A 27,940-nucleotide genomic window follows, 5' to 3' on the forward strand; every position below is an offset into this window, starting at 1 on the left:
TGAGGTTCATGAACAGGAAAATGGGTAAATATTTTGCAGTGCATTTAAATTCATGTGCTGGAGGAAAAATTAAAAATAGAAAACAGATTGTAAAGCAGTGCATATCGTATAATACCTTTGCAAAATTTGAAATATGTTTTTGTATTTATATATATTTATATTTATATACATAGAGTAGCATAGCTATGAATGGAGTGAGAACAGATTCAGGATGGTATTCTCTCTGGAGTAGACGGGTGAAATGGGACGGAAGAAAGTACACAGCAAACTTCAACTGTCTCAATATTTAATCTCCTTGATTTTTTTTTTCCCCCAACATGCCCTTGCGATTTATCCCTGTTGCTAATACATAGTAGAGTCGATTTTTAAGAAGAGTAAATGTCAGTATGTTTTGTAAGCCCTTGTTATTCTCTCAGAGTTCTGCTTCATGGCCTTACGGCATTTCGTTTTATGAAAGGAGCCATTCAGATGCTTGATCCCTAAAACATAAACTTTTTCTTTCCCCTTCTAGAAGACTGAAGAATGTCTTCCTCTTCAGAACTAAAAAATTTACCAAAATGTATCTAACCATGGGACTTGTTTCACTGAATAGTTCTTCCACGTGGCGAGGAACTATTTTAACCGCCCGCAACGTTTTCTTGGCTTGTTCTACTGTGACAGTTAACAAGAAACTCAGGTTTAAAAACTGACGCAAAATATACCTCTCACTTTTTTAGGAACACGTTATCTCATTAAGAAATATTCCTACTTCTTGGGGCGCCTGGGTGGCTCGGTCGGTTGAGCGTCTGACTTCGGCTCAGGTCACGAGCTCACGGTCCTGAGTTCGAGCCCCGCGTCAGGCTCTGGGCTGATGGCTCAGAGCCTGGAGCCTGTTTCCGATTCTGAGTCTCCCTCTCTCTCTGCCCCTCCCCGACTCATGCTCTGTCTCTCTCTGTCTCAAAAATAAATAAACGTTAAAAAAAAAAAAAAAAAAAAATATATATATATATATATATATATATATATATATATATATATATTCCTACTTCTAAAAACAATGAGACGTGGAAAAAATGTCAAAGCTTAAATGAAGACTGTGTCATTCAATTCACAATATAACTTCCGGGCCTCTTAGAAGCCTTGTGTCAAATTCATCCTTTCTGCTCCTCCTGGATTTTTCGTACCCATTGTGTAGTGATGTTTTCTGCGTAACAAAAGAAGCGTTAAGTCAAGCAGTACTAACGCCCTTGCAGCCAGCACACCCTCCAGATGCCTCCTAAGTTTGTTTTTGTTTTCAGAAACCGGTATTTACTGAAACTGGCGTCTCGGAAGCAACAAGGCGGGAGCGTCCCGCGCGTCTGATGACTTTGCATTAAAGAAAAACAGACGCCATTACTGAAAATCCATAAAGCAGATGTGCTGAAAATAGGCTGAACTGCTTCTATAAAATGGTAGAAAGAGTGGAAAGGAAAGATATTTAATAAGGAGGACAGAAAAGATAGCACAGTGGCAATAGTCGGATAAAGCAAACTGAAATAACGGTAATAATCCATTTTGAAAAAACGTTTTAAAGATTTTATTTTTAAGTAATCCCTACCCCCAACGTGGGGCTTGAACTCAACAGCCCTGAGATCAAGAGTCACATGCCCCTGAGCCGGCCAAGCGCCCCCGTTTTGAAATTAATAGGGAACTGAAAGCATTCCTGCCCAAAAGCAAGAACCAGGCGAGGACGTCTGTTCTCCCCTGCTGTTTTAACGTTGGATTTTAAGTATCAGTTGATGCAGCTGGGCAAGAGAAAACAACCTGAGGCCTAAGAACCAGAAGAGAAGTGATAAGGCTCTCCATCTGCAGAAGATACGAGAGTACGCTCGGAAATGCCAAGAGAATGACTGCTCAGCTGATGCAAACACAAAAGAATTCAAATCGTAGAAAGATACAGAATTAGTGTAAAAAAGAATAGCCTTCAGAATGTAAAGAACGCTTTCAACAATTCCAAAATAAAAAAAAAACAAACCAATTTATATTTTTAAGTTTATTTATTTTGAGAGAGAGAGAGAGACACAGTAGGGAGAGGCAGAGAGGGAGGAGGGGGACAGAAGATCTGAAGCAGACTCTGCTGACAGCACAGAGCCTGGTGCGGGGCTCGAACTCACGAACCGCAAGATCATGACCTGAGCCGAAGTCGGACCTTAACCGACTGAGCCACCCAGGCGCCCCTAAAAAACAAACCAAGTTAAAGGCAGGCACAAGATCTGAGTACACAGGTCTCCAAAGAAGACGTACAAATAACTAATAGATGCATGAAAAAATACTCAATGTCATTAGCCATTTAGCAAAATGCAAAGCAAAACCGCAATGAGATACCGCTTCATACCCCCTGAACTGGCGAGAATAAAAAGGACAGACAGTAACAAGTGTTGGCAAGGATGTGGAGAAACGGGGTCCCTCCAACATTGCCGGTAGGAATGCAAAATGGTGCTGCTACTTTGGAAAAGAGTTTGGGACCTCTTCAAAATGTTAAAAACGGAGTTGCCATATGAGAGCATCTCCATCCTTAAGCATCTAACCCAAGAGAGAAAAACAAACATCCACAGAATGTGTGCAGTGGCATTATTTATAATGGCCAAAAAGGGCAAGCAAATAACCTAGATACTCATCAACTGATTGATGGATAGCAAACTTCGTATGACCATACAGCGGAAGGTGGTTAAGCTGCAAAAAGGCATGAAGCACTCATACCCGTTACAACATGAAGGAACCGTGAAAACATGCCAGGTGAAAAGAAGGCAGTCACCAAAGACAACATGCTGTATCATTCAAAAGAGTGTATCTAGAGAGACAGGACATAGGGTAGCACATGTCCAGGGCCGGAGGACGTGGGATGTGGGGGGTAATGAGGAGGGGTTGCTACATGGGGCTTCCTTCTGGAGTGATGGTTGCACAACCTTCTGATTATCCCGCAAACAACTGAGTTGTGCACTTTAAACAAGTAACTTCATGATGTGTCAACGATGGTTCAATAAAGCTATTAAGAAAGTAAGAGCCTTGGCGTGCCTGGGTGGCTCAGGCAGTGAAGCGTCCGACTGTTGACTTCGGCTCAGGTCATGATCTCGCTGTTCATGGGTCTGAGCCACACGCGGGGCTCTCTACCAATAGCTCGGAGCCTGCTTGGAATTCTCTCTCCCCCTCTCTCTCTCTCTCTGCCTCTCTCCCACTTGTGCGTTCTCTCTTGCGCACGCTCTCTCGCTCAAAATAAATAAACACTTAAAAAAAAGAAAGTTGATATGTACAAACAGTAACCAGTTAGGAGATTAGGTGGAATTGAGCATTGCATTTGCAGTAACAACAAAAATAACTGGAAAAAATTTACAAAAAAAAAATGTATAGGCTATAAGGAAATTTAAAATCTCGTGGAAGGTAATAAACTTTGATTGTATGCTTTCCTGGTTTTCTCCAACACTTTTGTATTTGTGCCTATGAAGATCTAAAACCTCCATTTTGACTGGAGAACATACACTTTTTTTCAAGGCACAAAAATGAAATGAAAACCCCAAACGTCCTGATAACCTGACCTTTTTTATTACTTTCTAATGGACATGTTTTTATGAAAATAACTATGCTAAACATAAACTCTCCCTCAATTAGTGTAGACCACAATATGATCATTGATTTTGCTAATACTTTAGCATCATACTTTTGGTTTTCTTAAGAAAACCAATCTGGGTCAGTCTTTTTCAAGAAAAGAAAGAAATTCTACTTGGTAACCTGGAGTTCTTTAAAATATTCATGGGGCGCCTGGGTGGCTCAGTCAGTTAAACGTCCGACTTCAGCTCAGGTCATGATTTCACGGTTCGTGAGTTCGAGCCCCGTGTCAGGCTCTGTGCTGACAGCTCAGAGCCTGGAGCCTGCTTCGGATTCTGTCTCTCCCTCTCTCTCTGACCCTACCCCACTTGTGCTCTCTCTCTCTCTCCCTCCCTCCTTCAAAAACAAATAGTAAACATTAAAAAAAAATTTAATAATATGTGTTTTGAGGGGGTGTCTGTGTAGCTCAGTCAGTTAAGGGTCCAACTTGAGCTCAGGTCATGATCTCACGGTTCGTGAGTTCGAGCCCCACGTAGGGATCTGTGCTGACAGCTCAGAGCCTGGAGCCTGCTTCACATTCTGTGTCTCCTTCTCTTTCTGCCCCTCCCCCACTCTCACTCTGTCTCTGTCTCTCTCTCTCTCTCAAAAATAACTAGACATTAAAAAAATTTTTTTTAAATATACTCTTTGATATGTCTGACTGGCTCAGTCAATAGAGCATACAACTCTTAATCTTGGGAGTTGTGGGTTCAAGCCCCACGGCTGTAGAGATTACTTAAAAATAAAACCTTTATCATATTCCTTGATACAGAATGATCTCAAGTGACATTTAAATGTCCTGTTTCATGCAGTCTTACTGTTAGAAACCAAGAAGAACAGAGACCCAGGAGGGCCTCCCATGAACTCAGACGAGAAGACCTTCCAACCTGTGAAGAAAGGTAAAGTCTCGTTATTGTTTAGCTTGCCAAATTGACAGAATGCTAGCCTTATCATTTTGATTTTTTTGCACTGTAACACACAGTTCCTCTAACTGCAACTTAATAACATCAAATCATAATGTGGCACCACATTTTCTCTCTGCAGAATTCATTATGTGACAGGGAGAAAAATTAGTTCCGTTATTAATCTCATCCCTGCTAATCACAAATATAAATCGATGCTTCTTGACTAAACATGACGTTATCCTATTTTCATAAAGTAGACTTTTAAAAAGACCATAGTGAGGGGCGCCTGGGTGGCTCAGTCAGTTAAGCGTCCGATTTCGGCTCAGGTCACGATCTCGCGGTTCGTGGGTTCGAGCCCCGTGTCAGGCTCTGGGCTGACGGCTCAGAGCCTGGAGCCTGTTTCGGATTCTGTGTCTCCCTCTCTCTCTGCCCCTTCCCCACGTGTGCTTTGTGTGTGTGTCTCTCTCTCAAAAAAATGAATAAACATTTTTTTTAAAAATGTAAAAAGACCATAGTGAAACACACACGTTTGGTTTTCAGGAAAGTTCTAAAGGTCTGTTTTTTTCTTAACTATAAATTTATACTTCAGCTAATGTATTACTGTTTTAATTTAAGTATTCTGGGGGGGAAAAGTCGGGAAGAAAACACATAAATTCCTTTCCATGTCAGATTTTTAAATTCTCTTCTTTTTAAGTTTATTGAGAGAGAAAGCAGGAGAGGGGCAGAGAGAGACGGAAAGAGAGAATCCCAAGCAGGTTTTGCCCTGCCAGCGTGGAGCCTGACCTGGGGCTCAAACTCATGACCACGCGGTCATGACCCGAGCCAAAATCAAGAGCTGGATGCTTAAGTGACCAAGCCACCCAGGCACCCCAAATTACCTCTTCTTGTTCCTGTACTGACTTACTTTCACTTCCCTATTCTAATACTTTTTCTTGGTATTATGCCTCTATAATTACAGATACTAGACAAATACCCTAAAAGTTGTGTTCAAATAGGTCTTGTATTACATTGCTTATTTTTGAAGGGAAAACAAAACAAGTAGCCTAAAAGGTTACTTAAGTGTGTGGGTTTTTTTTCCCCCATTCTTTATCTTCTTTATCCTTACCCAGATTTCTCAAAGTCTGGGAAGCATATTAAAATATTCCACAATTTGGGGCACCTGGCATGCTCAGCTGGAGGCGTGTGAGGCTCTTGACCTCAGGGTCATGAGTTTGAACCCCACACTGGATGTGAGATTACTAAAAAAAATAAATAAAAACTTTTTTTTAAATCTGGCAAAATTTATGAGTTTGCTTAAAAATAGCCTTTATCTTGAGGGCGCCTGGCTGGCTCAGTTGGAAAAGCGTGTGACTCTTGACCTGGAGGTTGTGAGTTCAAGCCCCATGTTGGGTGTAGAGATTACTAAAACAAACAAACTTTAAAAAAATGACTTTTATCTTACGTATTCTAGTATGTTGTATTCTGTACCAAAGCTTTAAGGCTCTTCTGTCTGGAACCAGAATGCCCACATCTAGGCCTGGATGTACCCATCCTGCCAGTGTGAACTCGGGCACTTAGCCACACTCTGCCTCAGTTTCCTTCTGTGGGGAATGGGGATAATACTAGTTTATCGTGGCTGTTGTCGTGAGCCTGGGAGCACGCAATATTTGCTGGCCATTACTTGCTCTCGATTAAATTCAATAACGTGAAATGACTCTTTTTAACTTAATGCCTTGTGTTTCCCATTCTCCTTAGACATTATTATTTGCATTTGCCTCGTATGTCTTTGCCTGTCTATTTGTTCTTAATTTTTTAAATAATTAGTAAGCTTCCTGAAAATAGCATTAGGCTGGATTTTGGCCCAGGGTCGGTCTGTCTCTAAATGGGGAATTAGAATCCAGTTACAGTGGGTCAGTTGTTTTGATGATGATTGGTAAGTTTAATCTTCCAGCATATTCTTTGAATCCTGGTAAGACCTCCTAATTATTTCCTTAATTTCTGCTTGTTTCGTTTGGGTTTTGGCTTTTGCTACATGAACTGTGCCTTCTTTGCTTTTAGGGTCTTCAGTACTACGGGAAGTATATGCTCCCTCTTATTTTAAATATTTTTATTATTTTTATTATATTTTTATTTTTGTAAGTAGGCTCCACCCCCAATGTGGGGCTCCAACTAAACGATCCTGAGATCGAGAGTTGTACGCTCTACAAACTGAGCTGGCCTGGTGCCCCTGCTCTCTCCTATTTTAAAAATAAATAAGTAAATAATAAGTAAATAAACGTCTACTACCGATTGCCTTTAAGTTTTTCAAAGTCATTCTTTAATAAATATTTCTTAAATTGAAGGAGTAAAAAGCTATCTTTTGAATCCTCCTATTTAGGGGACATAAGGTAGCACACTTTAGTCAGCCACACCAGTTTAACCTTTCTGAAAAGACTCCAAGATTTTTATGCAGATCACTCTAAATTATTATGCTTGAAATCATCTTTTCAACATCTTTTAAAACATTTTCTTTCAAAACAAATTTCCCTAGGGACGCCTGGGTGGCTCAGTTGGTTAAGCATCTGATTTGGGCTGAGCTCATGAACTCATGGTCCTTGGGTTCGAGCCCCGCATCGGGCTCTGTGCTGACAGGCTCAGAGCCTGGAGCCTGCTTCGGGTTCTGTGTCTCCCTCTCTCTCTGCCCACCCCCCCTCCCCCCACCTTGCACTCTGTCTCTCTCTCTCCCTCCCTCTCAAAAATAAACAGTAAAAATTTTCAAAAAAACGCATTTTCCTAGTTATGACAGCTACTTTAGGTTTTCATACACAATACTTTTTTTTTCCATGATGAAAAATCTACCCAATATGGAAACAAAACCCCAACACTACAGAAGTTTTGCGGTAAAAACCCAGTCTTCCTTTTTTTGTAGGCCTTGCCCCGATCTCCGGATGTAACTGCCATCAGTGGTTTCTCTGTAGATCCTCAAAGGAATTTTCGATGCATTTATACACAGTTGTGTTGAAATGGGATCCTTCTATACACAGTGAATCTAATTTAGAAACTAAACTCGCAAGTATGGTTTGAACATCTATGTTCTTTTTTGTTTGCTGACTACTTTCTATAACCCATTTCCTCCGGTCTTGAGCTTTTATGCATGCTTCACTGCTGGGTCATTATAATCCATGTTCAAGATACAATTTCAAGAAAGGGACATAGAATTTGCACCACGAACCTCTGTATATGTGAGTGTGTGTTTTCTATGAATAACTAGGGCAAGTAGTTACATATCCGATTTTTGGGTACCCAGCCCGCACCCCTCAAAACTGAACACAGAACTTTCGGCAACATGGCGGACTAGTAGATCATCGGAGGGCCCCCCCCACCCCCAGCCCCGGTGCAGAACAACAGATTTTGCATGATTCTCAAGTTTTTGCATCGCTGGACTCCCTAGACAGTAAGGAAAACAACAAAGTGCCTGAAAAACAAAACCAAATGAAAAATAAGCACAACCCTGAGTGGTGACAGCTAAGCACCGGGCAGGAGGGTTTTCTCTGAGAACAAGTACAGAGCAGGGTGGGGACAGGGCGTTGAAAGGGACATCGCAGCTTAAGCCCTGACCTATGAAAGGAGCCCTGGTGGTCCTGGGTCAGTGACACCTCCTAGATGTATTTCCAAAGAAGCAGGTACCCACCCTCTCTAGAGGAAAGAAAATCTCCCCAATTTTCACTCTCCATTTTCTAAAGGCGAAGACCAACCAGAAACTAAACTAAAACTAAAAGGACACAGCCCCCAAATGACAGGCAGTAGAAACAATACTTGGATTCAGAGCCTGAAGGACTTCAGGTATGAGAATTATCTGTAACACAATGTAAAATAATCGTCTCTGAAATGTTTAAACCGATTAAAGGTGGAATCACAAAAGTAAGTGAGCAGAATTCAACTATCAAAGATGTCCAGGAGGACTGTGGAGTACTGTAGTTTTGCAAGATGTCACCTCGGGGAAAGTGGGCACATGGTACATGGGATCCCTCTGTATTAATTTTTTCCTTTATGTTTTCTTAAAATTTCCTTAACGTTTATTTATTTTTGAGATAGAGCATGAGTGGGGGAGGGGCAGACAGAGAGGGAGACACTGAATCCGAAGCAGGTTCCAGGCTCTGAGCTGTCAGCACAGAGCCCGTCATGGGGCTTGAACTCACAGAGTGTGAGATCGTGACCTGAGCCAAAGTCGGCCGCTCAACCGACTGAGCCCCCCAGGCTCTCCCCCCCCCCCCCCCCCCGGTCTCTTTCCAGTGTTAAAAACCACGAAGGAGACCGTCCCGTTGCTGTTCTGGAAGGCAGTGTGCTGAGGTCTGCCTAGTCCTGTCGCGGGGGACTGGAGAGTGGTCAGCTGCTTCCAGGATTTTTCTTCACTGTTCACAATTTTAAAGCTTTCCCGGGACTCCTCTAGGTGCAAACGCACGCGTTCTCAGCAGCGATCCTAGCGACTGGTTTCCCGGCAGTTCGGCAGTGGCCATGCCCTCCAGCGAGAACAATTTCGCACGCACGCGTTTTTGCCAGAGGCTTCAGGAAATGGGAGCAGCTCGCTGCTCTCTTCCTAGGCGCCCATTTCCATTCTCGGTGGGGGAAAAGGTGCGTTTCTGGTGATGAATTGCGAAGACCAGTAACCGCGGTCCCCCTGGCCCTTCTCTTTCTGTCTCCACCAAAGCCCAAGCCCCACTCTGGAAGAAGTCAGCGCCTGGGCCCAGTCGTTCGACAAGGTGATGCTTACCCCGGCGGGAAGGAATGCCTTCCGGGAGTTCCTCCGGACAGAATTCAGTGAAGAAAATATGCTCTTCTGGATGGCGTGTGAGGAGCTGAAAAAGGAAGCTAATAAGACCGTTATCGAAGAGAAAGCAAGGACAATCTACGAAGACTACATTTCCATTCTTTCTCCGAAAGAGGTACGTACCCTACTCCAGAGGTTTCCTCCCAGGAGGCCGTTGGTCAGATGAACCCCCTCAGGGTCTGGTCACCTGACACAGTTAGTTACTCCAGAATAGAGAACACACTGCACCCAGACTCGTGGCATTCGGGTGCCTTTGACTGTGGTCTCACAAGCGGGCTCTGGGTGCCCCCTAAACTCTGTGAAAGATTTTGTGCCTTTTTCTGGGAAAAAAGCATTCATGGCCTTCCTCAGATTCTCCAGGAGGGGGAGTCTGTGCATTTTATTGTAAACACCGCTTGAAACTATTCTACCCTGTAAGCATTTCTTTGAAGAAAAGTATCCCCTTATTCTGAGCAAAATCTTTTTACAGGTATTTTTATTTTAATAGAAATAGCATCACTGATAGGACACGGAGGCCGCGTAGGTTTTCCCTAGGGGGTCCTTTCCTTATAGCAGAGAAATTATCAGATGAGTGAAATCAATCAAGTTTCCATCCCCAGTTTTTGTTCCTCCAAAGCTAAAATCTAGGGGGTCAGGTTGATCTCAAAACCTAGCATCTTGTAGCTCTAATTGTAAAATCACCCGTTCTTTCCTCCTGCGTGCCCCTAAGAATATCAAGTCAATAAACCAGGGCCTCTCCTGTCAAGGAGCTCGGTCAAGGGGGCAGACAGACATGGAGTCCCTGGTGTGCCACATGGGCTGGCGGAGTGAGCCACCAACGGGGGGGTGGGCCAGGAATGAGGCACAGGAACTAGGAGATGCCATGGACGAACTAAGGATGTGAAAAGGAAATGACCAGAAACACAACGGGATGAAGACATCCCAGAGGACGGGCCTCGATGTGCCAAGGGTAAAAGCACGCAGTCCCGTGAACTGTGAGAACGTCGGTAGTTTGGCACACTGACCGTGACACGTCTCCCAAACCACTAGGGCTGCTGGTAGACAGCAGGAAGAGAGTTCAGGAAAGGGGGCGGTCTAAGAGCATCGAAGCGTTTGGGGGCCATGCTGAGGTTTTCTGATGGTCATCTTGGGAAGCCCTCGGATGTTAGCCTGGCAACATCGTCGAATTTGGATTTTCAAAAGACCAGCGTAGCTGCACAGTGGATTAGGAGGAGACGAGAGGTGGGGGAAGCTACCAGACTGATTACTGCAGACAGGACACGATGAGCCATAGTGGGGTCAGCTGGAGGGAAACCAGAGAGGTGGGGTTTCATTTGAGGTGAATCCCAGCGTCTGGACGATTCCCACATGTCTGGGCGGGCTGGACGGTGGCATAGTTCATGGAAACTGGGCAGACAGGACGGGGATCATGCCTGGGAGAAAGACAGCGGGGCTCCACTTTGCTTAAGTTTGTGTTTTTAAGTTGGAGCTACTCCGCTGACAGACGTATGAATGTAGAGTTCAGAAAAGTCATTTCCAGTTTGGGTTAACAAAAGCAAGAGAATTTTCGTCCTTCAATATATGGCTTCTACACATTCTTATTTAGTCATGATTTTGCTTCCTTTTTTTGAGATGCAATTTGTCATCACTGACTTTTAAAGCATCAAAGAATCGAAACACTTGTTAGCAAACGTGTGAAGCAAAAAAGGATATGAAAAGATGACCCTTTCTTCCCCAAAGTAGGCATCTATTACTTGAAATATAACAGCATCGACATTTTTAAGAGCTTAGATTTTGGGGTCAGATGCACTTGGGTTTGAACCCTGGTTCTCTCGTTTAGTGGCTCCGTAACCTTTGGTATATTTCCGCACCTCTCTGGGCATCTGTTTCCTCATCTGTACAAAGGGGACATCACCATGTCCCTGTTCGTTTGGGAGGATTACAAGGGAGGACAGGTGCAGAGCCCCAACACAGCACCTGGCAGAGTCGTCACACCCTGGGTGGCCCCTTCACGAAGCAACCGTCTGTGTCCGTTCCGTCATCCCGAGCTGACGCTCCCAGAGACCTTCTTCGTGCGGAGGCCGCAGAGAACGAAGTAATTCCGTGTGCCGCATCGGTGTGTGAGCTAGAATGTCCCCAGTGGTTTCTGTAGTACTTCGGTTTAATTCTCCAACAAGAGCAGATGATTTCTTCTTCCTTCCAGCCAATGATATGTATCAAGCCCCTCCTTCGGCAGGAGCCGTGCCCCTGGGCCCCCGGGCCTGACACTCGGGAAGCTTCTACGAGAGGACTGCCTCGTGCTGAGGGCCGCCGCAGGCATAGGCTTGGGGGCCAGGGGCCAGTAAAGGTTCTTCACGCAGCAGGGAAGATGTGTGAGTTCAGTTCTGCAGCCTGGGAAAGTCTGAGCCCAGCGGCTTGCTCTGGTCTAGGAGACAGCCTTCTCTAGGACGAGGCAGACATCAGAGAAGGAGCCGACATCTAAGGACTTCCTGAAATCCACGCACTTTAAATAAATTCTCATTAAATCCCCCACCCCCCAGCTACCGTCATCATCATCCCCTTTGTGGAGGAGTTCGCTAGGGCACGGTTTACTTTGCCTAAGTCCCCAAACGAAGCGGTGGCATAGCTGGGATTTAAACACAGGCCCTGTGTGCTTTTAACCCTCACACAGGGATCTGAGTAGCTTCCATACGGCAGCCGGCCGGACAATCCTGGAAATCTGTGACTGTGTTCTCAGCTGGCTACAGCCTGGAACCTCCAGGTTTTAGCCCTAATGGTATTAAGAAATTAGCAAGGGATAAGTTTGTGCATGCTTTTTTCTTCCAAGGGCATTGTACATTTTAAAGAAGGAAAGCGGGGGCATCTGGATGGCGCAGTTGGTTGAACATCTGACTCTTGATCTCATAGTGTGTGGGTTCGAGCCCCACATGGGGCTCTGTGCTGATGGCACAGCCTTCTTGGATTCTGTCTTTCCTTCTCTTCCCCTCCCCAGCTTATGCATGTGCTCTCTCTCTCTCTCCTTCAAAATAAATGAACTCAAAATAATTTAATAAATAATAAATAAATAAGGAAGACAAGGTTGGGGTTTTCTGAAGCATCACGATCCCCACTAGCATTACTTGTGAGAAATACACATCGTCACGCCTTCCCCACACCTACCGAATCAGACACTCTGCAGGTGGGGCCCCGCAATCTGTTTAACAAGTGGCTTCTGATGCCGCTGAAGTTAGAGAACCCCTGTTCACTGTGTGTTCCGTTTCTCTTTCAGCAATTTAGATTTTCGGATAACTTCGTTTGGTTTGGGATTTAAAAAAAAAAAAAAGCCACGGGAGTTTGGGATGGGTCTCCAGGGAGAAACAGATCTAACACAACTCTTACTTGTTTCGATTGGCAGGTCAGCTTGGACTCCCGCGTAAGAGAAGTCATCAACAGGAACATGGGAGAGCCCTCCCAACACATATTCGATGACGCCCAACTTCAGATCTACACCTTAATGCACAGAGACTCGTATCCCCGGTTCATGAACTCTGCCCTCTATAAAGATTTGCTTCAGTCCTTATCTGAGAAATCAGTGGAAGCATAGGATGTTATCAAATGTATTTATTATTAATAAAATAATAAAAGAACTCATGGACTATGTCTAGTACAGGGAACTTAGAGACAGTAGTATCTCCTTGCTAGAGTCATCCGCGGGCTATTTTAATAACAGATGCTTCCTTCCACAGAAGGCTGTGTATTCATAATGTCAGTTGCAGCCACCGTTAGTGACACTTTTGGAAAACGACGGGTACGGCCGCCTTAGAAAAAGATAGTATGTTTACATTCACAGTAACAGTCGCATGTCGCGAATGGCGAAGGATATACTAGAAGACTATCCTGCCAGGGGCATGTACGTCCACTGGAGCAAACAGGACTGCTTTCGTTTTGTCTGAGTTCAGTATCTGATGACTTTCCTCCCAAAGAAAAGGCATTCAAGTGTTTCTTAGCTACTCCTTCCTTCCGTCGGGCTGTCTTGAATGTTTTGCTTATCAGTGCCATTACCGGACCCCAGTTCCCATCTGACCAAGATGTGTCACCACTACTCCTAAGGACGGTATTGCGCTCTCAGAAGACGTGTATGCAGATACATACAGGTGCATGTGTATCTACACCAGATAATGTAAGAACTGTGCTCTTAGGTGGGTCAGTCTCCTGTTCCGTAAGGCAAGTAGTGTTTAGAAAATTCTTTTGTTGACAAGTCACTGTTTTATCATCATTGCAATCTGCCAGCCTAAAGAATGGACTTTTAACTCACAGCTTAGTCGTGTTCGTAACAAAACTTTCAAATAAGCATATTTCCGTTTTTATTATTCGAAGAAATATGGGCATTTTCACTCTAAAAAAATAAAGCACAAGAGTTTTATCTCTTTTTTTTTTCACATGTCAATATTTGGGAACGTCCGATTAAATAAGAAGGGTTACATGCGAGGTTTAGGCTCTGGCTTACTACTTTCCTTACTAATCTGTAGGGGTCCCCTGGTTCTTCTACCCCCTTCTCATTGTTTCAATTACTGCCAACATGCTCATGGCTCCCAAATTAGGACCCGGTATAGATTTCCTCCAGCACGTCACAATCAGCTGCCGGCTGGACACCTCCCCTCGTATATCCCAGAGGAGTGAAACTCATCCAGATTCTGACTTCTCATCCCACTGGCCCCCCACCTCCAAGCCCCTCCCCAATCGCCCAGCCAGCCACCTACGCTCCTATCCAGGTGCTAACTTTTCCCTGCTTTCTCCTCGCAAACACAATCGCCAAGCCCGGCTCATCTTTACACCTCAGTATTTCTCAGGTCTCTTCTTCCTTCTTCCCATCCCCTTGACCTCACACCTGCCATCATCATTGCCAAGAGCCCCCTCACTGGTCTCCCTGCCCCGATCTCAGCCTTTCAAATCCACCTTCCGAAATGCCACACCTTTCTTACACGCAAATCTGCCCAACACCCTCCCTCTACTCCTTAGAATCTTTAGTAACTCCGGATTGCCCAGAGTACAAATACCGAATTCTCCTTACAGCGTACAAGCAAGGGCCTCTGTAGTCGGGCTACGGCTCCCTAGCCAACCCCACACAGGTTTAGATCCTAGAATATATGCTTATAGACAAGGCACTTCTTACCTTCATAACCACTCATACCGTTCATACTCTCCGCTACCTGTACCCTCTCTACAACGCCACCCTTCAGTCAGCTAACTCCAGCCATTCCTTTAAGATTTACCCACACACGACTGCCTCCAAGAAGCCTTACCTGACCTCCTGATTCATACTTCCATTGTGCTGGGTGCCATTCTTTAGGATTCCAGGATTTTCCTATACAGATACTTACCTGAGTTTACAAATTATGATTACCAATCTGTCCCATTAGACCGTAAGCTCCAGTGGCACTGGAAATAAACCTTATCGCTCATTATATATATAATCTAGGAACAGTATTTGATAAATGTTTGTAGAACTGGAGTTATACCATGAAAGCAGAATTTTCCATAATTAAAAACAACAAACATTCCATTCCAAATTTGTTTCACAATGTGTCACATCTCAGAAAGAGATCATCACAGCCCATGTGGCTATGGAACTCACGACTACTACCTACTAATCCAGTGAGTAAATGGGTAGTGACATCTATGTATACGAAAGAATCCGGAAGCCACTCCAAAAGTATCCTTCAAATTCAATGCAATTCCAAGGTTTTTGAATATTCTTAAGTAAACTTTGAAGAGTTTGTTGGGGTGGATGGCGCTCCATTTGGAAAAAAAACTGATATATAAATAAAAATTCCGGGACGGCTTAAAGATAAGAGCTTTTAAAAAAAAGAACATTATAGGGGCGCCTGGGTGGCTCAAGTCGGTTAAGCGTCCGACTTCGGCTCAGGTCGTGAGCTCACGGTTTGTGAGTTCAAGCCCCGCGTCGGGCTCTGTGCTGACAGCTCGGAGCCCAGAGCCTGCTTCGGGTTCTGTGTCTCCCTCTCTCTCTGCCCCTCCCCTGCTCACGCTCTGTCTCTATCAATAATAAATAAACGTTAAAAAATTATTTAAAAAGATTAAAAACGATGGTCATAAAGACAAAAAGATTAAACCGAATTCAAATTCAAATTCAAATGAGAGGATAGTGGTTACTATTTCCCCTCTAGATTTGCCAAAACCAAAGGTTTGCTAGGATCCACTATTAGCAAACGTGTCAGGAAATGGGCTTTTCTATCCTGTTGACAGGTAGGTAAATTAGTTTGACTTTTTGGAAAGCAATCTGGAAATATCTATCATTCTGAATATACATATCCATTAGCTGAGAAGTTAAACTTTAAACCTGTGAGATCATGACCTGAGCCGAGATCAAGGGTCAGACACTTAACCCACTGAGCCACCCAGGCGCCCAAAAAACTTTTGTTCGGTTGCTTGTTAGAGAAACGCAGACCAAACTGGCCAAAACACAAAGGAAATTGAATGGCTTTCCTGAGGAGAAGTCCAGGGTAGTTCCTGCTTCCCCGGGATTGGATCCAGACACACAACGTTATCCACACCATCTCTCCATCTCAACTCCCCTCGGTTTCATCACACAGAGGCCCTGTGCGGATCGTAGGCAAAATGGCAGAGCGAAGCCCTAGACGCAGTTCCTGCTCGTTTAGCTATCCCAGTAGAAACAGTGTTTCTCTCATCTTTCAGACAGCAGGCTCAGGGAAGGAGTGTGGAGTGGAGGGGAACACTGCGGCCGACCCCCAGGGTCACACGGAAGGAAGAAGGCTAAGTGGCTCAGACAAGATGTTGGGGCACTAGTGCCAAAAAGACGACAGGGGTAGCTAGGGCACTCCATTCCAGGCCTCTCACGGTTCCTGCTTTTTTATTTTACATCAGCTATACCTTCAAATGGCATTATTATAAAAATGATTTGGATATATGCTGTAAACCACGTTTAAGGGTTTAAAAAAAAAAAAGAAATCTTTTTATTTCAAAGTAGCTCAGTTCTCCAATTTTGGAAACGCTTGGGCTAATTTAACTGACCATACGGCAGATCACATATCAAATGTTGCTATCTTTGTAGCCAAGGCCATTAAGGGAAAAAATAATAATACTAATTGGCTGTCTTTTTATAGCACCCAGGGAGAGGAATCAGAGCAAGTCATTTGAGGCAGTCACCTGTGCTTTCATTTTCCATCCACCAGTTGGGTAAACAAGTACAGAGTACACAAGTCAATTTGAAAAAAGCTTGTTTCCATTAATGATAAAACTGTTGCATCACTTTGCAGAATTAAGGTACCAAAAGAGAACTCCCAAGACTCTGACTCATTACATTTCTTCCTTTAAAGTTGGGAGTCTAGGGGTGCCTGGGTGGCTGTCGGTTGAGCATCTGACTTCGGTTCAGGTCATGATCTTACAGCACAGCTCGTGAGTTCGACCCCCGCGTCGGGCTCTGTGCTGACAGCCTGGAGCCTGGAGCCTGCTTCAGATTCTGCGTCTCCCTCTCTCTGCCTCTAACCCACTCGCATTCTGTGTCTGTCTCTCTCAAAACTAAACATTAAAAAAAAAAAAAAAAAAAATTAAAGCTGGGAGTCTAGGGGTGCCTGGGTGGCTCAGTCGGTTAAGCATCTGACTTCAGCTCAGGTCATGATCTTGCGGTTCACCGTCAGGCTCACTGCCTTAGCAGAGCCGGCTTCAGATCCTCAGTCTCCCTCTCTCTGCCCCTCGCCCACTTGCTCTCGCAATCCATCAGTCAGTCGGTCGGGAGTCCAAAACACTGTCAACCGGTGGTTATCTAACCAGCTTCCACGGGTCCTCAACGTGTGGAACATACCTTACATCTCAGCTCCTATGTGGTCAAGAACAAATGGAATACACAAATATAACCAAGAAAAACTATCACATGAGCATCTACTATGTGACAAGTATTCTAGGTGTTAAAGATACAGCAGGGAACAAGTGTCTCATAGAAACTTTCCGCCTCCATCTTCGGAAGTCACAGCTGTTGGTTATCTAGGAGAGCCACGTGAGATTTTTCCAATACACAGCTCTTACTACTTTTGACTGACTTCAACTGACTTCACCTTTCTCCAACATAATGTTTCCATTATTACCTAGGGACTTGTCAACCAGTAACTGTGTTCTTTTTTTTTTAATGTTTACTTATTTATTTTTGACAGAGAAGGCAAAGGGCAGGGACAGAAAGGAGACCCGGATTTTGAAGCAGGCTCCAGGCTCCGAGCTGTTGGCACAGAGCCCGACTATTCACTGTGAAGCAGCCTCTTTGATGTTGGTACTTTTCTTAGTTTTGAAACTGACAAAAATATGTGGATTTTTATGCCAGTGATTATTCACATCACAGTTCTCAGTGGGATATCTCTTCTTAAAGGGTTAATTTTCTACAGCTAAATGAGTGTGTGTGGGGAGGGGGGGATGGTATGGAAGGAGGAGAGTTCAGATTAAGACTCTTTAAAGCCCAACATTTTTAACTGTAGTTTTTATTTTGAGAAGTAAATCCAAACCCTCAATTTAAACTTTGACCTCTAAGGACGATCACTGTGCACCTATAAGAATTCAAAGTATAGTCTGTTATTTCTTTTGCTATCTTAGTACTTTAAACTTATTTTCCCATTTTTAAGATATAAACAGATTTCGATGTTTGGGTGTACATAAATGTTTCAGAACTTTTGCCATGGCTTAGCAATACTGGGTAACCAATGCTTATAATCACCTCTGAGCAAGAAAACCAAGGTGGTTATTTTCTGCCTTCCTAGGATGGTTCTTCATTAATTCCTACCACATAGGTCTAATTTAATTCTTATGTGTATTCATTTAACACAATTACTTTGTCCTGGAAATAAATATTATTGAGTATTACCTGTGACAACATTTCCTTCCTATGGCTTTACAACTGGCTAGTATTTTTCACTAGTCTCGGTCTCTCCGATCACGCCAAGTGCACACACGGCCTATGCTTGCGGGCTCTACTTGGAACCGCTCCTGCCTCCCTCCCCAGGAGTCCAGGAAAAGAGAAGAGAAAAGCATGCTCTGTACTACAGCTCAACACCAGTTTTCACTTAAAACTGGGCAGGCATCACTTAATTAAAACCATCCTTTGAAAACACTTTAGGAATCGGGAGAGAAATTTTGAAACCAAAGGTAGAGCAAGTGTCCGTGTCTAAGTAAAATGACAAAATGTGATACATGTTTAATAACAAGAAACTTTATTGGATTACAAATTTAAAAATGGATCACTTAATTTAAAAGTGGTACTATTTTAGTTTTATTCTTCCAAAAATGCACTTTATTTTTCAAGTGATAAAGGTTAATCTGAGAACTGACAAAGTAGAGTTAGGGCAGTACCAGTGGGTCAATGCTCACACATGGGGCCCCAACATGGACCTTTAATGTTGTCTTCTGTGTCACATCAAATTGATTTGCATTTAAAAAGTGGGAAAAGGGAGCAAAGGGGAGTGCAAAGCATATACTGAAGTCTTTCTACAGGAGTCTGATAGAATATCGATTTAGCATGATAAAAACTGGGGCTTTGTAAAAGTGGCCTCTCAGATGTGCTAGAGCAAGTGTACCCTACGGAATCTACGTGGAAATCATTTTTGCTTATTCCTAACAAAACAAATGGTACGCACTTAAAGAAAATTTAATTCTAAGATCTGCACTGTAAAACCAGTTGCATTACAGCCCATATATTCAGTTTGTCGAACAACCTCATTCATTGTGTGACAGAAAAAGAGTCGAGAAATTGGACTCAGGACAAAAGTATTTTCTATCAACCTCCATATGGAAAGACCACAGCTTTAATGATTTATATATATAGTCCTTAAACTTAATCCTTGGTCAGTAAAGATTTCCAAATCAAAATCAAGTCATAAACTGTTTACAGTAACTATACTGCACTAAAACACTAACATTTTCTTCCCGGGCATGTCTTCCTATGAGGGGAAAATGGTCAGAAGATTTCATTCTTTGCCTTTGCTGGGATTTTTGAAAAACCTACTCAACTACAACAGTGTTCCGCAAAACCAAAATACACTACAAAGTCAAACAGGTAAATAAACAACAAAACCAAACTGATTTCAACAAAGTCAAGTCATGTTTCCAAAAGTAAAATCTATTAAGAACAAGTCATAAACATGTACAAGAAATTACAAGAAATGATTATCACGGTTAGTTACAAATGCAAAATAATATCTAATTATCCCAGACTTGTGAACATAATAATTAAGTTCAATCTCATAGGCTAGTTCAAATATTATGTACAATTTAGATAAGCTGGTCAAGTATTATCTGAATACACACACATCTGATAAACTTATATTACCTCTTCTTCTCCTTTGCTATTTGCAGGTATGTGCCAATATGGGGAAAAAACGCAATTTCCATTTATGTATTAACTGAGAAGAATAACATTTCTACAGTGTATGTTTTGGACTGTAAAAAAGTTAAGGTACGTTTTCCTTTTAAAAGGAAAAAAAAAAGGTAAAAATAAACTGCCAAAAGTTTAATATCAACTTACTACAAAAATGAAAAAAAAAAATGTTTTGAAACAGATACCATATAATTATTATGTGGTCTCCCTAATGATCTGATACTACAGAAGGCATTTAAGGAAGGAATGCTATGTCAAAAACCAAGACTAACCCAAGGGATGTATGTTACTTTAAAAATCTGATTTGCAGGAAAACTAGATGGCCTAGTTTTAAAGCTAATTAGAAAATCCATTTAATGGTCCAGGCATTTTGCCATTTCTTCCAACTCAACAGAACTGCCAAAAAAAAAAAAGAGAAGTATTTCATGAGACCTTTAAATACAGACAATGGAGTGTATACCCCACCCCTATTTAACACAGTATACACCTTACACTGCTGAAGAAAGAGGCATTTTTGAAAATGCTATATTTCTCAGACATGAATAGTCACCTATCCTATGTGTTTGACTTTTCCAACTTAGAATCAGTAGGAATATATAACTGAAGAAATAGTATAAAATATTTTTTATTAAGTGCCCTTAATGTTTTGTTAAAAAAAATAATTCCAAAACAAAAACTCATTTCAAACTTACACTTCTAGAGTAAGCCACCCTATCTATGCATCACCGTCCTACACTAAAATCCAGCAGGTACTATGTCACAGCTATGTTGCACGCAGCCTGTATTCAAAACAAACTGCAATGTGCACAGTAATAGTAACCATCATCATCATCATCATCCATTATGCAAAGTAAACCAAAGAGCTATCTGGAAAAGCCAGACTTGCTCAACAGGACTGAAAATAATGAATGTCCCTCTCTTCAACCAATGTGAAAACTTCAACCCCTAAAAAAATGTCTAGGGCCCAAATCCTATACCGTATTTGTGGAGAATACTCCCACCTGTCTACTTTTAATTCACCTCTGATTTTCAGGAAATGCTTTAACTTACGTGAATAATTTAAGCATTAGAGCAAAAGGTCTAAAGCTAAGTATAGCTTTAAAAAAAAAAAAGCATCAAACAAGCTTTCTCAAAAACTAATAAATACAACCAGCATTTCTGGAATACCAACAATTATCAGGCACTTTAAATATATTATCTGTACTCTTCACCACAGCCTATGATGTAGATATTACTTACACTTAACAGGACGTAAAATTGCAATACACTAAAAAGATAAGCAACAAAGGAGTTCAAAACCTGTTTAGCTCCAAAGACTATACTCCTACCAGGTGAGCTCTCCAACCAAACAAACTGAACTATTTAGTCTCAGAAGTGATGTGTAAATCTTCTCTCACGTTTAAATTACATTTCTGTGGCTCACAAAAATCACTCAAGAAGGGATCACTTAAACATAAGCTTGCCTATGTGGGGCTAACTCAGGAGGATGTAGGTGATAAGAAGGCTCAGTGAAAAGCCTACCAAAACCATGGCAGTGCTCATCTGCTAATTCTTAAAAGAAACACTAAAACCATCGGGCAAATGATTTCAACAAGGTAAAGTAATCTTCCCAGAATCACAAATCCATGAGGACAGGTAATACTCATGTACAGATTTTCTGGAAGTACAACAGTGGAAGCAACTGAATGAATATAGTATACACAGGACTATGACACAGTAATTGCACATTTAAGATTCAATCCTGTTATTCCTGCACCAAAACAATATGCAGGCAGGAAAATTAACATTCTTAATTTCTAAGAGTATAGTATAGTATATTCCTTTACAAATAGTTCGTCATTGACTTGCAGAACACTGAACAGTATGAGCGTGTGTATGTATATATATATATAGATAGATAGATAGATAGATAGGTAGGTAGTCTAATAAAACGATGTGAAGAAATCTATTCTAAATGGGTAAAATATGAATATAAGAATAATGCCATACCTTCCATCGATTTCCACATTCATTGCAGACAACAAATGTTGTCATTGGTTCATCAGCACTACGAGTTTGTACCTACAGCAAAATCAAGCGAAAAATAATTACTTTTTACAATACTGTAAGAAGTCCAATCTCAATAAGAACATTCTATATTAGGAGATACAATAGCCACAATAGTACCACAATAAAATGTTTAAGAGCCTGAAACAAGTTCAGGTAAGCGAAATAAATGCCAAAGGGACACATATTTCAAAACTTCCATTTTTCTAAATCATTCCGTATTTGTCTTTTCATGTTTAATTTCTCCCAGATAAGTAGAAATCATCTAAGTCACACATTATATTTTTCATAAATGCTAATATAGAAAAATTTCATCATCACTTAAAAGATACATCAGTTTTCTCTTATAAATTAGCAGAGATGTAAAAATTATAATTTCATTCTAAAAAATATAAAGTGTCACCACCTTTGTAAAAGTGAGGCAGCAACAAGGTAAGAGCCTCAAATATCCACTCTCTATGACCTAAGAACTTGGTATCTGACCTAAGATAGTAACTAGAAACACAAATAAAGACCTGTGTACAAATCAACATCACTAAATCATTAAGGAAATACAAATTAAAACCACAAGGATACACCACTTTATGTCACTTCAGCCATTTAGAATGGCTAATATCAAAAAGACTGGGGTGCCTGGGTGGCTCACTCAGTTGAGCATCTGACTTCGGCTCAGGTCATGATCTCATCAGTTGAGGAGTTCGAGCCCCGCGTCTGGCTCTGTGCTGACAGCTCAGAGCCTGGAGCCTGCTTCGGATTCTGTGTCTCCCTCTCTCTCTGCCCCTCCCCTGCTCATGCTCTGTCTCTGTCTCAAAAATAAACAAACATTTAAAAAACAAAAAAAAGACTACGGATGTGGAGAAAAGGGATCCCTGTTGGTAGAAATGTAAACTGGTACAACCATTACGGAAAACAGGATGGCAGTTCCTCAAAATATTAAAACTTCAACTACTGTAGGAGTGTCTGGCTGGCTCAGTTGGTAGAGCATGCAACTCTTGATCTCAGGGTTGTGAGATCAAGCCCTACATTAGGGGTAGACTTGACTTTAAAAAAAAGAAAAGAGAAAAGAAACCCTACCACATGATCCAGCAATCCCATTCTATGTATATATCCAAAGGAAAGGAAATGTGTATCTCAAAGAGATATCTACACACCCACGTTCACTGCAGTATTATTTACAATAGCCAAGCTATGAAAACAACCTAAATGTCCTTCAATGGAAGAATGGATAAAGAAAGGTGGCATATATATACACAATGGAATATTATTCAGCCATTACATTAAAAAGGAAATCCTGCCATTTGAGACAACACAGATGGACCTGGAAGGCATGCTAAATAAAATACACCAGACAGAGAAAGAGAAATACTGTATGGTATCACTTATATGCAGCATCTTAAAAAAGAAAAAATGATTTCATAGGAACGGAGAATAGAAGGTGGTTGCCAAGAGCTGGGAGAAGAGGGAAATGGAGCGATATAGGGCAAGGGGTATAAATTTCAGTTATAAAACGTAAGTTTCCGAGGATCTAATGTACAGCACGGTGACTATAGTTAGAGTAGATCTTAAGCATTCTCATTGGAAGGAAGGAAGGAAGGAAGGAAGGAAGGAAGGAAGGAAGGAAGGAAGGAAGGAAGGAAGGAAGGAAAGAAGGGAAGGAGGGAGGGAGGGAAGGAGGGAGGAGGGAAGGAAGAGTGAACTAGGTAATGAATATGTTAATTATCTTGATCTTGGTCATAATTCCACAATGCATATGTGTATAAGATCACATTGTACACTTTAAATACACAAAATTATATGCCAATTCCTCATAAAGTTGGGGGGTTGGAAATCTGCATTCAGGAATGTTTGAAGAGTGTAAAATTACAACAGCACAAACACTAGAAACACGTTAAATATCCAACAGGGAAATAATAAGAGCACACCTATCTGATGGAACATTATATAGCTATTAAGATGTTTACCCAGGTTTTGTATTTTTTTTTCAAATAATTAAAGGAAAAGGCTTACGTTTTATAGTAGCTAAGTGAAAAGAAGTACATTCCTCCCTTAAACAATGTGGGGGTTAAGACTGCCGACTCCTCATGCAGTTGAACATCCACATCTGACTCCCCCCAAAACGTAACTGCTAATAACCTACTAGTGACCAGAAGCCTTACTTACCAATAACAGAAACTATCAATTAACACATACTTTGTGTGTTGTACATACTATATACTAAATTCTTTTTTTTTTTTTTAATGTTTATTTACTTTGAGAGAGTGCGAGCACATGTGTGTTCACGTGCAGGGGAGGGAAAGAGAGAGCAGGAGAGAGAATCCCAAGCAGCCTCCACGCTGTCAGCCCAGAGCCCACATGGGGCTTTATCGTACGAACCGTGAGATCATGACCTGGGCCGAGAGATCAAGAGTCAGACAAAACTGAGGCACCCAAGCACCCCCTATATACTAAATTCTTAAAGCAAACTACAGAAAAGAAAATGTGACTAAGAAAATCATAAAGAAAATACATTTTCAACACTGGATATAGATTTACTGAAAAAACTTTGTGTAGAAGGGAACTCACGCAGTTCAAACCTGTGTTGCTCGAGGGTCAACTGTATCTAAAATGATTGGCTGCAACTAGGTAAGAAAAAATTCACAACAAAATACTACAGGTACCAAAATACTGACCACTGTTCTCCCTGAGAGCACAGATTAATGGGTGATTTTAAATTTCTTGTTCATATTTTCCTGTGTTTTCCGATTTTTCTATGAATAGGTACTTTACATTGCTTTAAAAGGCTAATATGACCACATAATCCAGAAATCTCACTCCTAACACACTCAAAAGAATGGGAAGCAGGGTGTCAAAGAGGTATTGTACAACAGAAGTCCATAGCAGCATTATTCACAATATAGCCTAAAAGGTGGAAGCAGATGTCCACCAGCAGATGAGTGGATAAACAAAATGTGATATATACATTCCATGATTACTATCCAGCTTTTAAAAGGAAGGAAATTCTGATAGATGCTATAATATGGATGACCATTTATGAATACTATATGGTTTTAATTTGCATTTCCCTGATGATTAGTGATGTTGCTCTGCACACAGACCTTTATTTGTGTTTCTAATTACTATCTTAGAATAGATATCAGAAATAAGCCAGAGACAGAAAAGAACAAATACTGTATTATTCCATTTATCCTTCTGACTACCTAGAGTAGCCAAATTTGGAGACTGGTGGTTGCCACGAGTTAGGGAAATGTACAGTTACTCTTTAATGGGTATTGAGTTTCAGTTTTACAAAAGAAAAAGAATCCTGGAGATTGGCACAATATTATGAATGCACTACTATTCAACTGTATACTTAAAAATGGTTAAGAGGCTCAATTTTAGGTTATGTGTATTTTACCACCACTAAAAATTTTTAATTAAAAAGAGAACTCAGGGAAAAAAAATAATAAGCTAATATGATTTTTAAAAATTTTAGCAACATAACAGACTTCTGAAGTTTTCCACTTAAGAGAATTCCTGAAACCAAGGTTCCAAAGACAGAAGATTATCTCTTTCAAGTGAGCATTCCTGAATGAAGCTGACAATACATTATTAAAGTTAGAAGTTATTCTTAGGTGGGGTGCCTGGGTGGCTCAGTCGGTTAAGCGTCCGACCTCGGCACAGGTCATGATCTCGCGGTTCATGAGTTTGAGCCCTGTGTATGGCTCTGTGCTGCTTCAGATTCTGTGTCTCTGTCTTTTTCTGCCCCTCCCCCACTCAAGATCTGGCTCTCTCTCAAAAATGAATGAACATTAAAAAAAAAAAAAAGTTAGGGGCGCCTGGGAGGCTCAGTCGGTTAAGCAGCCAACTTCGGCTCAGGTCATGATCTCGCAGTCCGTGAGTTCGAGCCCTGCGTCAGGCTCTGTGCTGACAGCTCAGAGCCTGGAGCCTGTTTCAGATTCTGTGTCTCCCTCTCTCTGACGCTCCCCCATTCATGCTCTCTCTGTCTCAAAAATAAAATAAACGTTAAAAAAAAATTTTTTTAAGTTATTCTTAGGTTTAAGTATAGGGGAGATAAGGAAAATGGATGAAGGCAAGAACCTAAATACTGTATTCTGAATAACATATATTTAAATTGAATGTGGGATGATGAAATCCAGTATGTTACCACTTCAAAGATGAGCAGCTCACAATACCTGTAAACTATCAACATGATTTTTAACTCAAAAGCCCAAAGGAAGATAAAGAAGAGGCATTCTCAAAAGAATAGCATTCTGTTTACTTAAGGCTTTAAGATAAAAAAAATGCCTTGAAAAATCCTTCTGAAGTATTCTCATGTATTTATATCTAAATACTTCCTAAACTGGGGCCCTAAAAGTATGAGGAACTTCTTGCTCTCTGGAAAAAATCTGGTCTCCTGGTAGATACATGTTAACCCAAGAGTCAAACTTAAGTCTTTCATATCTGTTACTCTGACAACTTGGGAAGTTTTAGATCTACTGACAGAATTTTTTTATTCTATTTTAAATACCTTTCTATTTACACTTAATACTTCCTACTATGCAGCATTTTCAGGATAGAATTTTCATTGCTGAGATTTTTCTACATGATTAAAAGAAAACACAGCAATCCAAACTCAGATATTTCTGAAGCCATTTTCATTTGTTAATGTATTTTAGTGACTATCAGTAGTAATACTTTCACAGAATAAAATACTGAAATATCAGATATATAACTATGATTAAATGAAAGACTTCAAAAAGGTAGAGGACTTTAGATTGGTTAAGCAGAGCATATCTGAACATGCAGTGCTAAAAAACTAAGAGACAGAAGTTTATGTAGTGTGCTACCACATTTCTACGAAATGGGAAAACAGGGACACCTGAATGGCCCAGTCGGAAGAGCATATGACTCAATCTCAAGGTCGTGAGCTACAGCCCTGTGTTGGGTGTAGAGATTACAAAATAAACCAACAAACCAACCAAAACACACACACACACACACACACACACACACACACACACACACATAAAATAAAATGGAAAACAAAAATATATTCATATTTGTATATGCACGCATAAAACACATAGAAAGCCACACAACTAACGAGTAATCCTGGTTTACCTCCAGGGAGGTGGGACCAAGTAGCTGCAGGCGAAAGTGGGAAGGGAACTTTCTACGCATAATCTTTTGTACCTTTTGAATTTTTAACCTTGAGAACAGAATATCCTCTAAAAGTTAAAGAACAAACTACCTAAAGGATCTTTTCTGTAACTTACCGAGTTTAGTAATACTACTTTCTTAACAGCTTAATTTTCTGTCAATCAGAAAATTCAATTCCCTAAATCTATTACCCTGAAACATTAACTGTAAGTTATTCTCTAACGGGAAAACTTTGAATTTAGTAGATTACAGACACAGCACAAAAATACCTTGACAAATGAAATTAATGATAGTTTGATAAACCATTTTCACACACATATACAACAAAACTAATCATTATGTGGCTCTTTTCACAGCTCTTTTGTTCAAGAACAAAAAGGGTTAGTCACATTCTATTTGAAGATAAAAGTCATCAATATGCGGCAGAAAAGGAATCGGTGTCTGGAAAGCAGTTAAGCTAAAAGTAGCCATGCTCCAAGTGAGGAAGAATAAAGAACTTTCCTTAAATTGTATGATCCTGACAAATAAAAAGAATTATAACCTGATTATATGCCCACCAATAATCAACTGCTCGACTCTTAGAAAAAGAATATGGGCATTTTATTAAATCCTATAATGTGTTTTATTAATTTTCTTTAATTCATATAGCGTTCACGGTAACAATTTCCATGAAAGTATAAATATATCAGCTTATTTTCAATTAAGTGAAATCTGTTAGTATTCAGAAAGCATTTCTGGGGCGCTTGGGTGGCTTAGGTGGTTGAGCGTCTGACTCTTGATTTCAGCTCAGGTCATGATCTCACAGTCATGAGATCCAGCCCCGTCAGGCTCCACAGAGCATGCAGCCTGCTTGCGATTCTCTGTCTGTCCCTCTCTCTCTCTCTGCCTCTCCCTGCTGCTTGTGCACGTGCATGCTCTCTCAAAATAAACATTTTTTTAAAAGAGCATTCTTACACTGAAAAGACCACATCTCCTCTTGAGAAATATCAAAGTACTGGTAATTATCTTTACTACTTGCTTTGAAACAAGAGTTGCAAGCATTCCATTTAGTTATTTTTAATTGAACTATAACTGACATACAATTTTGTGATTAGTTTCAGGTGTACAAGTGAT

The 27,940-nt window shown here is 41.2% G+C and overlaps 2 protein-coding genes across 3 annotated transcripts in view; one reads left to right on the plus strand and one right to left on the minus strand.

The window, feature by feature from the left end:
- Positions 1-13,672, plus strand: part of RGS20 (regulator of G protein signaling 20) — an 85,154-nt gene extending 71,482 nt beyond the window's left edge. For both annotated transcript variants that reach the window (XM_043601075.1, XM_043601074.1), the window contains 3 exons: positions 4,413-4,499; positions 9,172-9,406; positions 12,665-13,672. In XM_043601075.1, coding sequence (XP_043457010.1) covers positions 4,413-4,499; positions 9,172-9,406; positions 12,665-12,853 — 511 coding nt within the window. In that variant the 3' untranslated portion in view covers positions 12,854-13,672. The remainder of the gene's footprint in view (positions 1-4,412; positions 4,500-9,171; positions 9,407-12,664) is intronic.
- A 4,784-nt stretch (positions 13,673-18,456) lies between these two features.
- Positions 18,457-27,940, minus strand: part of TCEA1 (transcription elongation factor A1) — a 43,341-nt gene continuing 33,857 nt past the window's right edge. Inside the window, exons 9-10 of the mRNA XM_043601076.1 lie at positions 21,632-21,703; positions 18,457-20,038 (exon numbers count right to left, since the gene is read on the minus strand). Of these exons, the coding sequence (XP_043457011.1) occupies positions 20,030-20,038; positions 21,632-21,703 (81 nt within the window). The 3' untranslated portion in view covers positions 18,457-20,029. The remainder of the gene's footprint in view (positions 20,039-21,631; positions 21,704-27,940) is intronic.

This window comes from Prionailurus bengalensis, chromosome F2 (assembly GCF_016509475.1).
Source record: "Prionailurus bengalensis isolate Pbe53 chromosome F2, Fcat_Pben_1.1_paternal_pri, whole genome shotgun sequence".
Lineage (NCBI taxonomy): Eukaryota > Metazoa > Chordata > Mammalia > Carnivora > Felidae > Prionailurus > Prionailurus bengalensis.